The sequence below is a fragment of the Callospermophilus lateralis genome, chromosome 18, assembly GCF_048772815.1.
Source record: "Callospermophilus lateralis isolate mCalLat2 chromosome 18, mCalLat2.hap1, whole genome shotgun sequence".
NCBI lineage: Eukaryota > Metazoa > Chordata > Mammalia > Rodentia > Sciuridae > Callospermophilus > Callospermophilus lateralis.
This window is the reverse complement of record NC_135322.1, coordinates 16,934,616-16,952,062: the sequence shown is the minus strand read 5'-3', so window position 1 is coordinate 16,952,062 and position 17,447 is coordinate 16,934,616. Positions and strand designations below refer to the sequence as shown.

The following is a 17,447-nucleotide window of genomic DNA, read 5'->3' as shown; positions in this document are numbered from 1 at the left end:
TGACATTATTTCAGGCCTGAATTTCTCCTGCAGGTAACAGGTAGTTTGCTGACGAATGTGACACATCCTGTCCCTTTAAGCCAGGCAGGGCTGCAAGAAAATTGCTTCTTGGAAAAGAGCATGTACATGTGGGGGTCCGCACAGTGGGCCCATTTTATAGAATTATTCCCTTAACCTCCCATCTGTCAGCCCCCATCAGTACTAGAATTACTTATTTATTCAGGCATTCCACATCTTCTTGAACCAATTTATATTGTAAAAATTAATCTCTTGAGAGATTGGATTCAAATATATTATCAAATAATTAAAATATTCACACTTAGTATTTTTATTTATTTATTTTTATATGGTGCTGGGGCTCAAATCCAGTGCCTCATGCATGTTAGGCAAGTGCTCTACCACTGAGCCACAACCCGGGCCTGCACACTTAGTATTTTTAGTATTTTAAAAGACTTCATCCCCTGACTAGTCATTATTTTTCCTAGATCACACTTGTAAATAGTCTCTTATTACATTATTAAATAAACAACCTTTATATGAAGTCCATTATTTTTTTCTATTTTTTAAAAATTTATTAATTTATTTTGCAGTGTTAGGATTGAACCCAGGGCATGGCACATGCCAGGTAAGTACTCTACCATTTAGCTACACCTGCAGCCCTTTCTGAGACAAGGCCTTGCTCAATTACCCAGGCTGGCTTTGAATTTGCATACTCCTGCCTCAGCCTTTGTAGTCCTTGGATTTACAAAGGTGAGCCACCCTGCCTGGCTATTCTGACTTTCTAACCTTTTGAATGAAGGCCTTCTTGTGACAATTATGACTTTGTTACTCTTTTGCAGAATTAATTATCTAAACAAGTGATTATAAATGCTTTTGATAAATTTATAAGCCCTCCTCTAGTGTACTCAATAATAATACCGGTAATTTTTTTTTTTTTTTTTTTTTGGTATGGGGATTGGACTCAGGAGCACTCAACAACTGAGCCACAACCCAAGCCCATTTGTATTTCACTTGGAGACAGGGTCTTCCTGAATTACTTAGTGCCTCGTTATTGCTGAGGCTGGCTTTGAACTCATGTTCCTCATGTTCCTCATGCCTCAGCCCCCTGAGCTGCTGGGATTATAGACATGTGCCACCCTTTTTATTTTACTTTATTAAAAAAATTTTTTTAATTGTCAGTGGACCTTTATTTATTATATGCAGTGCTGAGAATCAAACCCAATGCCACACACATGCTAGGCTAGCACTCTTAATCACCGAGCCATAAACCCAGCCCACCCTTTTTGTTTTTTGAGACAGGGTCTCACTAAGTTGCTTAGGGCCTCACATGCTAAGTTGCTGAGGCCGGTCACGAACTTGTGATCCTCCTCTCTCAGTCTCCTCCATCTCTGGGATTACAGGCATGTGCCACTGTGCCTGGCTGATAATAAAAACTAATGACAATAGCTAATATTTATTGAACACATAAATGTACAAGATATTCTTTACAAGGCCTTATGCAAAATATCTGATTTAGTCCCCATGAAAGCTCTATCAGATACGCGTATAATCATCACCATTTAATTTTTTTTAACAAATAAAGGACAGAGAGATTGAACAATTTATCCAATTCTACAATATCAGTAATCAGTGGAATAACAACAATGTCAAGTAAGGTCTATACTATGACAAAAGACAAAAGGCACGTTCACAAAATATATATATATATTTTTGGAGGTGTGGTCTTGCTATGTTGCCTAGGTTGGTTTCCAACCTTTGGATTCAAGAGATCCTTCTGCTTTATCCTATGAGTAGCTGAGACTATAGGCTTGCTCCACTGTGCCCAGCTACAAAATATTCTAATTTAATCAGTTTCTATTTGGAAATCTCAGAAGTTTAACAGATTTTTGAGTAGTAACAGAAGGCCTTTCTACATTCATATTAACTTTTTCTTTTCTTTTTTAAGCATAGGTTATCTGATGCTTAATAAACAGTGAGTGAGGCAAAAAGAATTTCCACATTTATTGAATTTTCTTCTGAGTTTTCTAATGTTCCATAATGAAAGTGACAAATCAAAGTTTTCTGACTTGAACTCCACACAAAATTTCTTCTATATCCTTAACACTCTAACCAGTATGAATTCGGTAGTGTTCAATGAGCTGTGAGCCAAGAACAAAGGCCTGTCCACATTCTCTGCATTCATAAGGCTTGATGCCAGGATGAATTCTCTGGTGTTCAGTAAGTTGTGAACTACGAATGAAAGCCATTCCACATTCCCTGCATGCATAGGGTTTTTCACAAGTGTGAATTCGCTGATGGTGAGTCAGCTGTGAAACACGGATAAAAGCCTTCCCACATTCCTTACATTCATAGGGCTTGTCACCTGTATGAATTCTTTGATGTTGAATAAGGTATGAACTACGACTAAAAGCCTTCCCGCAGTCCTTACATTCATAGGGTCTGTCACCAGTATGAACTCTCTGATGCCGAGTAAGCTGAGCGTGCTGTCTAAAGGCCTTCCCACATTCCTTACATTCATAGGGTTTCTCCCCAGAATGGATTCTCTGATGTCGAGTAACTTCTGAGCTATGGATAAAGCCCTTTCCACATTCCTTACACTCATAGGGTTTCTCCCCAGTATGGATTCGCTGATGTACAGTCAGTTGTGAATGCTGTCTAAATGCCTTCCCACATTCTTTACACTGATAGGGTCTAGCACCTGTATGGATTCTCCGATGAACAGTTAGTTGTGAGCCACGAATAAAAGCCTTCCCGCAGTCTTTACATACATAGGGTTTCTCACCTGTATGAGTTCTTTGATGCAGAATAAGTTGTGAATGTTGCCTAAAGGTTTTCCCACACTCATTACATTCATAGGGTTTCACACCAGTATGAAGTCTCTGATGTAGAATAAGTTCTGAAGTACGACCAAAGGCTTTCCCACATTCCTTGCAGTCATAAGGTTTCTCACCTGTATGAATTCTCTGATGCTGAACAAGGTGTGAAGCACGACTAAAGGCCTTCCCACATTCCTTACATTCAAAGGGTTTTTCACCAGTATGAGTTTTCTGATGTTGAATAAGGTGTGAGCCTCGGCCAAATGCCTTCCCACATTCATTGCATTCAATCAGTTTCTTACTGGTCCTACTGCGCTGAGGTAGAGTGAGAGATGTGTGATGCTCCAAAGTGGGGATGTTTTCAAAGGCAATTTCTACTTGCTTGAAATAACACTCCTGATTTACTTGTCTCTCAAACTGCCCTTTGCATTCCCAGTCATCTTTAAAACTGGAGCCCTGAAGATGGCAATATTTAAGGCTTTCCATTACCTCCCAGTTGAATGACTTTATTTCAAAAATATCATTTTGTGGAAATGCCTCATACCTGGACTTCAAGTCTGAAAAACAAGAGAAAAGTAAATGTAAACTGTTCTCTTCTATAGGAATAAAATTCTATAGTAAAATAGGAAGACAAAATGAAAATAATAATTGTAAAAAGTAAATGTTTTTATAAAAGTCTCTCAATTATTAAGCAATTTCTTTCTTTTTTTTTTCAGTGCTGGGGATTGAACTTGGGGCCCTGCACATACTAGGCAAGTGGTCTACCATTGAGCCACATCCCTAACCCTTATTAAGCAATTTCTAAAAAGCACAGGAAAGCACAAACATGATAAGAGCTCATATGGTACCAGAAGGGAGCAAGAAAACATTAAACCAGGGTTCTCAACTTTGATATGGATCAGACTCATTCAGGAAGCCCTTTAACAATACAAATGTTCAAGTATCACCCCAGATGAATTAAAATCTGCAGACTAGGGCCAAGGTGGGTGCATGTGTATGTATGTATTTATCTATTTACTTATTTATTGGTACTGGGAATTGAATCTGGGATGCTTTACCACTGAGCCACATCCATTTTTTTAAAAGTACTTTTTAAAAACTGCTGAGGCTGGCCTAGAACTTGTGATTCTCCTGCATCAGCCCCTTCATTTGCTGGGATTACAGGTGTGCATCACCATAGCTGGCATCTATATTTTTAACTGAAGTAAAATTCACATAACATAAATTTTTCCCATTAAAACATTTTTTTCCAGGGCTGGAGTTATAGCTCAGTGGTAGAGTGCTCGTTTAGCACATGCGAGACCCTGGGTTCGATCCTTAGCACCACATAAAAATAAATAAGTGAAATAAAGGTATTATGGCCAACTACAACTAAAAATAAATATTTAAAAAACAAAAACAAAACATTTTTTTCCAGTGCTGGGAATTGAACTCAGGGTCTTATGCATGCAATGGCAAGCACTCTACCATTGAGCTATTTCTCCGGCCCCCATTTAAATGTTCTTGAAATGCACAACAGTGGTTTGTAGCATATTCCACTATTGAATCTGAGAACATTTCATCACCTCAATTAGAAAACCCATGCCCTATTAAGCAGTCACTCCTCATTCTCTATTTTCTTTAGCCCTGGGAAATCACTCTGTGAATTTGCCTATCATGAACATTTTATTTTATTATTTATTTATTTTTGTGATGCTGGGGATTGAACTCAGGGCCTGTGCATGCAAGGCAAGCACTCTAACCAACTGAGCTATATCCCAGGCCCCTATTTATTTATTTATTTAGGTTCTGAGGATTGAACCGAAGGGTGTTCAATCACTGAGCCACAACCTAGGCCCTTTTTTTATATCTTATTTAGAGATAGAGTATCAGTTGCTAAGTGCCTCGATAAGTTGCTAAGGTTGGCTTTAAATTCACAGTCCTCCTGCCTCAGCCTCCCAAGCTGCTGGGATTACAGGCATGTGCCACCATGCCTGGTATGGACATTTTAAATAGATAAGGCAGCTTTATTTTATTGTTTGTGTTTTTTTAAATTGTTTTTTTGAGGTGGTGGGGTTCATTATGTTGCCCAGACTTTTCTCAAATTTGAAATCCTCTTGCCTCAGCCTCCCTGATTGCTGGGAGTATAGGCATGTGCTACTATGTCCTGCAACGAGAAGCAATTTTAAGAAAACAAGTTTTTCTAAGGCATAAAAACACTTGTAGAAAAAAGGACCTAAAGTACAGGTAAAAAGGCAGTCACGAGGGAAGAAAAGGGCAAATTCCTTTTTGAAATGGGACAAATGAGAGAAGAAAGAACAGCTGAGGCCGACAATGTCGACAATGTCACATCTTAGTATCCCAGGCCTTTATTCTGCAGCAGGGCTTTGAGCACTTTCTAACAATGACTCAAGTTACAGTTACCAGTTGCCTCACCCATTGGGCTGTAATCCTCATGGTCTTTCCCACTAGATCAGCCCTTACTCACCTGGGTACCATGGTCCTGTCATATCATTTGCAAGTATCCATGGCTCTTTCCCTTGCTCCAATAAGGAGATGACATCAGGTTTAGAAATGGAAAGACCTGTTTATAGAAAAAGAAACAGGCCTTGATGATTCTGATCCAAAATTGAAAACCAGTGCATCTGTTGCTATGGAATTGAGGAAATTGTAAGGAGGAAGGTGTGAAGGTTGTCAGGATAGTGGACACATTTTTAATTCCACAAAATATGGAATAATGGGACATAAATTCAGTCAGAAACTTGTAAGTTGCCCTAGAAATCCACAATAAAGAAGACTAGGAATTCCAGAAGGCTAGTCCTGAATTATTTGGACTAGATATCTATGGTTATTGTACTCCATTAACCCTCTCCTTCCCTACCCATCCATTCCTTGATACTAGCCCTTCTCTGTGCCAGGCCCTGTGCCCCACACAGCCTACTTATAAGGTCTGTATCTTCCCTACCCTGTGATTTCCCATGGGCTTGACAGATGAAAAGCATCAGCAGATCAGCGGGCAGAAGGCTGAATACAGGATATTTCTTAGCTCTCTCCCTCTTTCCTTTGACCTGGGAGTTCTGGAGGAGGCTACAGTTGCTGCTGGCTGGGCCCTTCTCTGTGGTTCTAGTTCTCATCGTCTCCAGTGGAACAGTTTGCTCTCTTTACTTCTTTGGGCCAGAGGTGGAAACAGCCAATTCCCGCTGCTGTAGTTCCTGGGTTCCTCGTTTCCTGTCTGTCCCTGTGTGATACGTTAGCCTTACCTAGTGAGGCCAAATGACTGAAGTTCTCCAAAGTCACATCCCTGTACAAGTCTCTCTGGGCAGGTTCCAGGCACTTCCATTCTTCCTGAGAGAACTCTATGATCACATCCCTGAATGTCACCAATCCCTGAAACAATAAACCCATGCCTTACTAGTAAATTAAAGGACTTTCCCCCACTTTTTAGAAGAAAAACTTCAAAATACATGCTTTGATAAAAAAAATTTTTTTTTTTTTGTGCCCAGAGGTGCTCTAGAGTATTTTATCTTCCTCCCTCCCTTGCTCCCTCCCTCCCTCCCTTCCTTCCTTCCTTTTTATTGTTTGCAGTGCTTGGAATCAAACCCAGGACCTAACACATGCTAGGCAAGGATTCTACCACTGAACTATACCCTTTGACTTTCCTTCCATCTTTTATCCCTGGTTTGAGGTATATCTCACATATCAAACATTATAATACTTAATAAAAATACTTTAATACCTAAACTTTAGGTCAGGCACAGTGGCACACAACTGTGATCCCAGAGGCTCTGGAATCTGAGGCAAGAGGACTGCAAGTTCAAAGCCAGCCTCAGCAATTTAGGGAGGTCCTAAACAACTTAGTGAGATCCTATTTCTAAATAAAAAATAATAAGGCTGGCTCAGTGGTTAAGTACTCTGGGTTCAATCCCTGGTACAAGAAAATAAATAAAAATGATACATAAGTAAATAAAATAAAAATAAAGCTATTAAAAAAGTTATTGAGGATTTCCAAAGAACTTTTGTTATCTAGCAATATTACATTAGAAATTAAAAGTGAGAGGGCTGGGGTAAGATCAGTGGTAGAGTACTTGTTTTGCATGTATAAGATCCTGGGTTCAATCCCCAGCACTGCAAAAAAATACAAATTAAAAAAAGAAAAGAAAAAATGCTAAAATGTATTTATTATTTAAACAATAAAGAATAAACCTGCTCCATGTTACCAAAAATAATATACACTTTATGAAAAAATAACTCTATTGTCAAAATCCAAAAATTTAGTGGCACTGTTTTATAATTTTTCTTCTTTTGTACTAGGGGTTGAACTCGGGGTATTAAACCACTGAGCCCCATTCCCAGCCCTATTTTGTATTTTATTTAGAGACAGGGTCTCACTGAGTTGCTTGGTGTCTCGCTTTTTACTGAGGCTGGCTTTGAACTCCTGATCCTCCTGCCTCAGCCTCCCAAATCAGTGGGATTATAGGTGTGCACCACCATACCTGGCTGTTTTACAGTTTTGTAATTTAATTATTTATTTTAATTATTAGTACATATTAATTGTACAAATTGACAGATTTCCATACATGAATATATTGTACTTCGATCATATCCACCCTCCCTATTATCCCCATATTTTGGTATAAAAATATAGTTTTTATTATTCTACAATTTAGAATTTATCAACATGTCAGTAATTTTTATGTAAAATTTCCAGAGGAAAGAGAAAAATATTGGATTTATCTCAAAGGTGCTTTTATCTGTATTTAGAAAAGGACTAAAAGAAACACTTTACTAAGTGAAATTACTTTAGGAAATTATATTTACTTTACAATATGTCTGCTTTCCTACTGCCCTTTCTTGACCTTCCCTCTCTCCTGTCTGGTTTCCATCCCCTTCATTGAGAGTCCCTCTTCTACTTTCAGGTAAAAAAAATTTTTTTTTTGAGTTTCCACATAAGAGAGAAAACATGCAATAATGTCTTTCTTTGTCTGGCTAATTCTGCTTAACATGATTTCTTCCAGTTCCATCCCTTTTCCTGTATATAACATGGTTCATTTTTCTTTATGGCTAAATAATTCTCCATTGTGTATATATACAATGTATTATTTCAGTTACCTGTTGATGGGCTTTTAGGCAGATCCAATATCTTGGCCATTATGAATAGTGCCACAATAAACATGGGTATGCAGGTATCTCTTTTATATGCTGACTCAATTTCCTTGGGGCATATACCCAGGTGTGGCATATCTGGATCATATGGTAGTTCTGTTCATAGTTTTTTGAGGAACTTCCATATTGTTTTTCACAGTGGCTGAATAAATTTACATTCCTGTTAACAGTGTGTAGGTTCCTTTTTCTCCACATCCTCCCTAGTATTTCTATTTTTTTTTGTAATTCTCTTTAATGACGGGCTGAATAAAAGATAGTTGGACCCCCATTCCCACCCCCCACTAGGGATGGAACCAGGGCCTCAATCATGGTAGGTAATCACCAGCTATTTTTATTTTGAGATAGAGTCTCTCTAAGTTGCATAGGGCATCTCTAAGTTGCTGAGGCTGGCTTTGAACTTGCAATCCCCCTGCCTCAGCCTCCCAAGCCACTGGGTATGCACCACTGTGCCCAGCTGAATATATTCTTTGAGAGTATGAAGTATTTATGATTTATTTGCAGGGGGCAGATGGTTTACCAGGGATTGAACTCAGGAGCATCTGCCCACTGAGCCACATCCCTAGCCCTAATTTTTTGTATTTTATTATAGACAAGGTCTTGCTGAGTTGCTTAGCACTTCACTTTAGCTGAGGCTGGCTTTGAACTTGTGATCCTCCTTGCCTCAGCCTCCTGAGTCCTTGGGATTACAGGAGTGCACGACTGTGTACCCTGAAGTTTATGATTTTTTTTGAGATGAAGTGACATTTAAAATATAAGAAGGAAAGGAAGCCACCCACGTCAATGGAAAAGATCAAACTCATTATCTTTGGCCCTACTGGATGATGGTATCATAAAGGAGGCTTTCATCTTTCTCTCAAGGAAGACATTTCTGCTCCACTGGTGCTCTGGTGAGAGCATTACACCCATATGTGAATGATGCTGGATAAGAGAAGGCCACTAAGGGAAATAGAGCACCATTGATTGTTGAAGGGTTATGAAAAATAATATTCCTACAAGCAGGAGGGAGGGAAATTAGCCAAGCATTAAACCTCTCCTAGTAAATCCTTTCCCCAAAACAATGGGCCCTGAAGGAAAAATGGATAGGGAACACTGGGCTCTGGACCCTGACCGTCCCCCATTGCCAATTAATTTTTTTTTGTGGTGCCAGGAATTGCAAGGACTTGTGCATGTGAAGCAAGCACTCTACCAACTAAGCTATGTCCCCAGGTCCTTGCCAATTAATTCTTAATGTAGGCATGGTAAATAGCAAAACTCTAGGAATCTCAGAGGAAGAAAAAAAGCAATGGGGGGATCTGAGTATTCACTCCTTGGGATCTAAAGTCTTATCATTTCCCAGTAACAAGTTTCAAACTTTTTACAACTGCCTTCTGGAGTTAAAATTTTAACCTGCACAACTAATTCCCTGACTGTCTGATCAGCACGCCTGCAGTTTCCAATGATTAAATCACCCTCATTGTACCCTATAAAACTAAAACTCCCACTATAACCAACGGCCATTTTCGTGTCCCGAAAATGAGTCCTTATGGTGCCTGAGGGATTGAGTACTCAAATGAATAAATGGCTTCGCTGAATCTGTTGAGGTCTGCATCCCTTGTGGGGAGCTGTTCTCACAAGTGACTGGGCAACTCCCAGTTTGGGTCTGAGGCGCTCTGGCTAAACCCTGTTGGAGCTTTCCCGATTCTCTCCTGGTGCGAGAGCCTGTCTGTGTGGGGGTGTGACTTGACCACTGATCCTGGGGCCAATCACTGACCCTGACCTTGGAATGCTGCCCCCCTCAACCTTCATTGGATGGAATTCTCTCCTGAATTTCTATTCCCCAATAAAAGGCCACTCCCTGGCATGCTCTCTCTCTCTCTCTCCTGCTAGCCCTGAGTAATCCCTGCTGCCCTACTGGGTGGTTCGAGGTATGAGTTCAGAGGGTGAGCTGTCTCGGACCTGGTCATAGAAAAAGGTAACTGAGTCTGTGTGTTTATTTGATCTCGCTAGCTAACTTTTATGCCAAGAACCTCATTAATGAAACCAATGCGTTGGTCGCATGGTGGAAATCCCTCATTTTGCGCTTACACTTATCCCTGGGATGGAGGAACTGTGAGCAAGTTACAGAGATGTTTCAGGAAAAAGAACACAAATGTTCATGTGATCTGGAGGGAAGAAATTACCCCAAGGATAGAACAAATTTGAACTTACCTGGGCCATGGCTTTTAGAATTGTTTGACCTTTGGTTTATCTGGACTCTTCTCCTGGACAATTACAGAGTCTTGAAAAAGCACAACAGAAAGAGAAGGAGTAAATCTCTGATAAACAGAGCTTGCCTCACATGTGTGAAGCACTGGGTTCGCTTCTCAGTACCACATATAAATAAATGAATAAAATAAAGGTTCATCAACAACTTAAAAAAACAAAAAAATCTTACTTCCACCATCCCTGCTCTGTGCTCCCACCAGAGAAGAATATCAAGAGCTGTAGAGTTAATAAAACTTATTCCCTTTAAACACTAGGAAACCCCAAAACAGCAACATGGTTTTCAGGCAGATGTGCTCCATGGAACCTGAGCACATCCATAAGAGAGACTGTGGCTGAGATAGTCCCCATCTAGTTGATGCCAATCTAAGCTGTGAATGGGACCTAATGTTTTCACCTGCTCCAAATCTTCATAACAAGAAGTTATGAAGATCATAACTCAGACTCACCCATTTTACCCTCTAAGGGATGAGGAAAGCACCATTAGACTAGGATCATAAAACATCAGTGTAAGATAAACCTTGAATGCAAGACATTCCTAAATAAGGTCTTCCCAGCTTCTCTAGGCTCAACAGGCAAAACCTCTTGGTGCCTTAATGACTCTACTTCCTCCTTCCAAGTAAAAATGGGGCTACATCACTCATCACAGGCTCTGTCAAAGTTTCCACCCCTAGCTGGATCCACCAGATAAGGAGCAAGAAAACTGCAGCAATACAGGGATCTTACATACTACCTACACACGCAAAGTACTGAAGTCAGTGGAAACTAGTTTTAGAAGCTTCTGTCCCAGCACTCATTTCCCCTAAGCCTTCTCTACTGCTTTCCTATAGAACATTACTTCCTCACTCTCTGTGAGGACAGGCAGTAGCTGAGTCTGGAGCCCTATGAATGGTAAGGTAATGAGAGTTAGTATTTTAAGGAAGGTATTAAGGCTGATTTAGGGGGGCTGGGGATGTGGCTCAAGCGGAAGCACGCTCGCCTGGCATGCGTGCGGCCTGGGTTCGATCCTCAGCACCACATACAAACAAAGATGTTGTGTCCGCCGAAAACTAAAAAAAAAAAAAAAAAAATTAAAATTCTCTCTCCCTCTCTCCTCTCTCTCTTTAAAAAAAAAAAAAAAGAGAGAGGAAAAAAAAAGGCTGATTTAAGGGTTCAAGAAACTTCCCATGGTTGGGGCTGCTTATAATGTGTGTATGTTGGAGGGGGGCATCAAGGAAAATTTCTTTTTCTACTTAAAAAAATTTTTTTAGTTATATGTGGTCACAATATCATTATTTTGTTTATTTATTTTCACCTGGTGCTGAGGATTGAACCCAGTGCCTCACATGTGCGCGGCAGGTGTTCTGCCATTGAGCCACAACCCCAGCCCAAGGAAATTTCTTGTAAGATGTAGGATATGAATCAGGGTCTAAAAAAATCAGAAGTTTAATAGAAAATGGACTGAAAACATTGTGTTCCTAGTAAGGTAAAGTGGTAAAAACAGTGGACCAAAAGTACAAGGTGTGTTTGTAGAGCAAAAAATAATGCAGAATGACATGTGTAGTTTGGGGAAAGGCCAGTACTCTCCAACACAACTTCCTGTGATGGTGGAAATTTTTATATCTGAAATTTTCATTATCAGTAAATAGAGTAGCCACAAACCACAGTGTTACCAAGAATTTGAAATGTTGCCAGTATGACTGAGTAACTCAACTTTTTATTTAAATTTAATTAGCTATAGAATCTAGAGGCAGAAAATCCTGGAGATGATACTGAGGACAAACAAGGGTACATGAATGAAATAGCTTTCAGGGCAAGGACCAATGAGTTTCATCACTGCAACTAGCAGTTTCTACAGTGTTCAGGGGGCATAGATGACCAATATGGTTTGCTTATGTAAAAGTTAGGTTTATACTCACTAATGAAATGGAAGGCAACTGAAGAATCTAAAAAGGGATCAATATGGCCACATTATTTCATTGGAAAGGAATATAATTGTGAATCGAAAGACAACTGGGAGGTGCTTGTACTTTTTCAAGCAAAGAGGGTCTGACCCAGGACAATGGCAATAGAAACAAGAAGTGGAAGGAGAAGGAGGGATTCAAGGTGTAAAAAAGATGTAAAATCAACAGGCTTTTTTCTCTTTCTTTCTCTCTTTCTCTTTCTTTTCTTTCTTTTTTTTTTTTTTTTTTTGTGTGTGTGTGTGTGTGTGCGCACGCGCGCGCCAGGGATTGAACCTGGTGGTGCTGAACCACTGAGCCCCAGCCCCAGCCAATTTTTGTATTTTATTTGGAGACAGAGTCTCGCCGAGTTGCTTAGGGTCTTGCTAAATTTGATGAGGCTGGCTTTCAACTTGCAATCCTCCTGCCTCAGCCTTCTGAGCCGCTGGGATTACAGGCATGTGCTTGGCAAATCAACAGGCTTTGAGGCCTGATTTGATAGAGAGGCAAAGAAAGGCAAGACAACCAGTTTTTCTTATTTATTGAGCTCCTATCTCAATTGGCATGGTTTTAGGCATGAGAAAGATAATAAATCTTGCAATTTAATGGGGAAAGAAAATCATCAAATAGGGCTAGGGTTGTGGCTCAGTGGCAGAGCGCTTGCCTAACATGTGCAAGGCACTGGGTTTGATTCTTAGCACCACATATCAGTAAGTAAAAATAAATAAATAAATAAATAAAGGTCCATTGACAACTAAAAAAATATTTCAAAAAGAGAAAATCAACAAATATTGACACTGATATTCCTATCTGGATGCCAGGTGGTAAAATTTCTCTGGAGAAAAACAAAGAACAAGGGGATAGGGAGTTTTGGAAGAATGGAGGGTAGTCTGAGGCTTTTTACTGAGAAAGTGACATGTATATATACAGTTCACATGAAGTGAGCAAGGAATGCAGATTAATGGGGTATGAAATATGCATTCCCAGGAAAACAACATTTTCAAAATCCTCAAGGCAGGAGTAGACTTTTTTTGATCAATAAAGAGGAAGGTGTCAGGAGTAGTCAGGCAGAAGTGTCCAAGAGGAATAGGCCCAGAAGCTCATCTGGTCACACAGGATTGGTAGGCAACTGTTAGAACTTTGGTTTTTAATCTTGGTAAGATAGGAAGCCACTGAAACTTTTAAAGCCAAGAATGGCATAATTTGTTTCACATTTTAAAAGGTCATTCATGGAAATTGGGCCATAGGGTACGAGGGGCAAGCAAGGAGACCAGTGAGAAGAAAACTACAATAATCCAGGAAAGGGGTAGGGTGGGCTGAATTAGTGTGGTAGTTAGGGAGGTGATGAAACTGTTTGGATTCAAAAGTTAGAGATGACCAGATTTGCTTATTTTTAGGTAGAAAAGAAAAAACAACAAAGAAGACAAGAAGATTCCAGGATTTATGGCTTGAGCAAAGCAAAATATGAGGTTCTCACTTTTTAACATGAAGAAGGATGTAGGAAGAGTAGATTTGGTTGGACCAATTATGGGTTGTGTTTTAGACCTCAGCACTTGAGACAGTTATTATATACCAAATGTAGAAATGTCAAATTTGCATTTGACATGATTGTTTCTTTTGAAAATGGTAGAAATTATAGCATGTTTCATATTGATGGGAATAATTCAATAGAGAAAAATTAAAAAGACATGGATAGATAGGCCCTGAAATTATACAAAATGGTAACATTTGGAAAAGCTGGCTTAAGAGTACATGTGAATTCCAGGTTGGGGATATAGGTGAGTTGGTAGAGTGCTTGCCTGGCATGAACAAAGCCATGGGTTCAATCCCCAGCACCAAAAAAAAAGTATATGGGAATTCTCTTTTTGTAGGTATTTAAGCCTAAAACTAATTCAAAATATAAACTTTTAAATAAATAAATATTAGGTATGCAGGAAGCCTGGAAGCCTTTAAGTCCACTTCAGGGCACTAAATAAATTACTCCTAGGCAAATACTGCTTTCCAATATTTGCCACTTAGGTGGTGGGGTATGAGAGGGTGGTCCTGTTCAAGAATTTCAGAAAAAGGAAAGAAAGATATGCTCTGAAAAACAAGAGTTTCAGGAAAAGAAGAATAAAACCTGATACACTTTGAACTTGGCTTTTAGACATTTGATAACATTTTTTTCCCTTTTCTAAGCACAATGGAAAAGAGTTAAAAAAAGGAATCTTGGGGCTGGGATTGTGGCTCAGCGGTAGAGCGCTCACCTAGCACGGGCAGGACCCAGGTTTGATCCTCTGCACCACATAAAAATAAAGGCATTGTGTTGTGTCCATCTACACCTAAAAAATAAATATTTTTTAAAAGAGAAAAGGAATCTTAACTCTTTTCCATTTTGAAGGATCATCCTACCACACTGGAGAAGAAGATCAAAGAAGACCAATTCCAATGTCATGTAAAAGGTGAGTTCTGGGCTGGGGATATAGCTCAGTTGGTAGAGTGCTTGCCTCACATGCACAAGGCCCTGGGATCAATCCCCAGCACCAAAATAAATAAATAAATAAATAAATAAATAAATAAATAAATAAAATAAAATAAATAAAAATAAAAATAAATAAATAAAAATGAGCCCTCTACAGGTCACAATTTTTTTTTTTTTTTGGTAGTAGGGATTGAACCCAGAGGTGCTTTACCACAGAGTTATGACCTTTTTATTTTATTTTTTTATTTTGAGACAGGGTCTCAGTCACTTAGGGCCTTGCTTAGTTGCTGAGGCTGCCTTGAATTTGTCATTCTTCTGTCTCAGTATCCCGAGTCTGGGATTACAAGCAAGAGCTACTGTGCCTAGCTTCAGGGCCAGAATATTTTAATTTCACAGGTTCTGCAAGGGGTCAGAGCATAACCACATATCTACTCTTTTTCTGTTTTGCAATACCAGAGACTGGACCCAGAGTTGCTTTATCATAACTGAGCTGTATCTTCAGCTCCACCTCCCCCTTTTTTTGAGACAAGTTTTCCCTACGTTGCTTAGGGCCTCCCTTAGTTGCTGAGGCTTCCATTGAATTTGCCATTCTCCTGCATTAGGCTCCCAAGCCACTGAGATTACAGGTGTGTCCCACCAACCCAACCATACATCACACATTCACTTTTTTTTTTTGGTACCAGGGATTGAACCCAGGGGCACTTAATCATTTTATTTGCAAAAAGGGTCTCGCTAAATTGCTGAGGCTGGCTTTAAACTTGTGATCCTCCTGCCTCAGCCTCTGCAGTGACTGGGATTACAGTCCTGTGCCACAACCAGCCATACATTCATTTTGTGTGTGTGTGTGGAGGGGGGGGTCCCAGGGATTGACTGGACAACTGAGCCACATCCCCAGCCCTATTTTTGTATTTTATTTAGAGACAAGGTTTCACTGAGTTGCTTGGTGTCTCGCTGTTGCTGAGGCTGGATTTGAAGTGATCCTCCTAACTCAGCCACCGGAGCCGCTGGGATTGCATGTGCACCACCATGCCTGGGCATACATTGATTCTTAAGACAACCACCTACACACCTTTATACAGTCACAATCATACACAAAGAGGACACACAGAGCCAGGCAATCTACTCACAACTGTGACACAGTTATTCCCTTATAGTCATAAGCTCTTCACACCATCACCCCAAAATACCCTATACAGTCAAAATCACACAACTACTCCAGGGGGACACACACAAACAATGACATTCTACATCACCCAGTCATAATTGAACATTCACTCTGAAGACATTCAGTCACACACTAGCAAAGGCACTCCGTACTCTCATACACAGTAGTCACCATTTATCTCCGTCACACACCCCCTTTAAGGAACACAACAGGGATATACACACACAGTGTCACCCAAGTCACCGGTATACGACAATTATACAGTTTACCACATACGGTCACAGTGTCATACAGTCCGATACCCTCACCGGTCAGTCACAAGCATCCAGGAACAAGGCAGACACGCACATACACGCAACAGGGACGCACATATTATCACCCCCACAGTTATAAGGATTCGGCACCACAACACGCAATATCACACATGGATATATAAAAACAACCAGACATACACCTTAGAGACAGGCGATGACAATCGCAAACTCAGAGGCAGCCACACCCAGTCACCTAATCACAAAGACACAATCAGAATCGCGCATTCTCGGTCTGCTCCCGCCTTCGCGCACAGACCCAAGGCTCCGGACACGCCCCGTCCCCGCCCCGGACTACCAGACCCCTCACCTTCTGCCTCCTCTGGTCGCGTCCGGGTCCTTATGGAGCTAACGATCTCGTCACGACGTCAAGAAAGACGTAACGTTGGGCCGCTGTGGTCTCTGGGAAACGTGGTCCAGCGCCACACCAGCCAGGGACAAGATGGAGTCTTCTCACTTCTGAGTCTTGGCTTGGCCCGTTTTGAGACTGCACTGGGGAGGCATTAAGGAGGAAGTCTTCACTCCAGACATCCCAGCAGGTTTGAGTTCATCTGAGCCCAACAAAGGACCACTCACCACAAGAACCCCAAATTCACAGGAGGACGCTGTCAAGGTTGTGTCGGGGGGTGGGGACAGAAAGATAGAGAATCGACCAGCAATGCCTTAAGGGAAATGTAGTCCAAGGCCGGAAAAGCGGCGTTGCTGGTAATACAAGGTAATTACACAGCCTGGGCCTGGTTTGCGCATACTCCGGGCGGAGTCGCGAAGACTTCTGGGAGTGCTCGCTCTCTCTCGGAGTGCGCAGGCGCGGCCCACCGAGTGGACATTTTGGTCTTTGTCCGTGGGTCAGGACGGTCTCTTAGTCCACGTGGCGCGTAAGTAGGAAGTGGGATTTGGGTGTTTTGGGTCGGTCGGGCTGGGGAGGTTGAAGGGTAGGATTCCCAATCGTTAGGGCCGCGGCGCGGGATTGGGGAGTGGGTTTAAGAGCTTCTGGCCTACGTGTGAGCGGAGATGGGGCCCTCTGAGGAGGGTTCGAGCGTGTGTGACCCTGAGTTTGACCGCAAAGTTTGTCCCGTTGTTTGGAATCGTTGAGTGAATGTGGAACTGGTGCAGAATTGTGTGTGATTGCGCCTGAGGAGTACATGTGGAGACCAGCATTGAGGTGTAACGTCTAAGCCGACTTCCCGTGTCGAAAGTGCTGATGACGATAACGTTGCCATCTTCCTGGAACACCTATTTTGCTTGAAGGTGGGGGGGGGGTGTTAGTGAATAATTTTAGAACGATTTTTATATAAAGCATTTATTTTCGATTGGAAAGTACCCCGACTTACTAAATATTTTTAAGACAATATTACAAAATAATCTTTTATCGTTGTTACGGGGTTCTGGCTT

At 40.9% G+C, this 17,447-nt stretch overlaps 2 protein-coding genes across 16 annotated transcripts in view; one reads left to right on the top strand and one right to left on the bottom strand.

Moving 5' to 3' along the window:
* Positions 1 to 1,546: 1,546 nt before the first annotated feature.
* On the bottom strand, positions 1,547 to 16,513 carry Znf565 (zinc finger protein 565). Of its 5 annotated transcripts, none has more exons than XM_076837714.2 (5): positions 16,366 to 16,513; positions 10,146 to 10,215; positions 6,056 to 6,182; positions 5,284 to 5,379; positions 1,547 to 3,373 (listed from the first exon to the last, which is right to left on the bottom strand). In XM_076837714.2, the coding sequence occupies exons 2-5, from the start codon at positions 10,152 to 10,154 to the stop codon at positions 2,106 to 2,108; spliced, it is 1,500 nt and encodes a 499-aa protein (XP_076693829.2). In that variant the 5' UTR covers positions 10,155 to 10,215; positions 16,366 to 16,513; the 3' UTR covers positions 1,547 to 2,105. The 5 variants fall into 5 exon arrangements, with proteins under 5 accessions (XP_076693829.2, XP_076693825.2, XP_076693828.2 ...); XM_076837710.2 differs by lacking the exon at positions 6,056 to 6,182 and adding an exon at positions 5,761 to 6,033; XM_076837713.2 differs by lacking the exon at positions 16,366 to 16,513 and having other exon boundaries at positions 10,146 to 10,303.
* Znf146 (zinc finger protein 146) overlaps positions 16,461 to 17,447 on the top strand; it is a 21,010-nt gene continuing 20,023 nt past the window's right edge. For 9 of the 11 annotated variants that reach the window (XM_076837730.2, XM_076837729.2, XM_076837728.2 and 6 more), the window contains exon 1: positions 16,461 to 16,930. The gene's annotated coding sequence lies outside the window, so the exon portion shown is untranslated. The remainder of the gene's footprint in view (positions 16,931 to 17,447) is intronic. The other 2 variants (XM_076837734.2, XM_076837733.2) reach the window with 1 other exon arrangement.

Coding starts and splice junctions, on each gene's coding strand:
- Znf565 (XM_076837710.2), bottom strand. CDS start 5,929: ATGAGAACTAGAACCACAGAGAAGGGCCCAGCCAGCAGCAACTGTAGC. Junction 5,380..5,760: donor AGCCCATGGGAAATCACAGG/GTAGGGAAGATA, acceptor TTCTATAAACAG/GTCTTTCCATTTCTAAACCT. Junction 3,374..5,283: donor GACAGGACCATGGTACCCAG/GTGAGTAAGGGC, acceptor CTTGTTTTTCAG/ACTTGAAGTCCAGGTATGAG.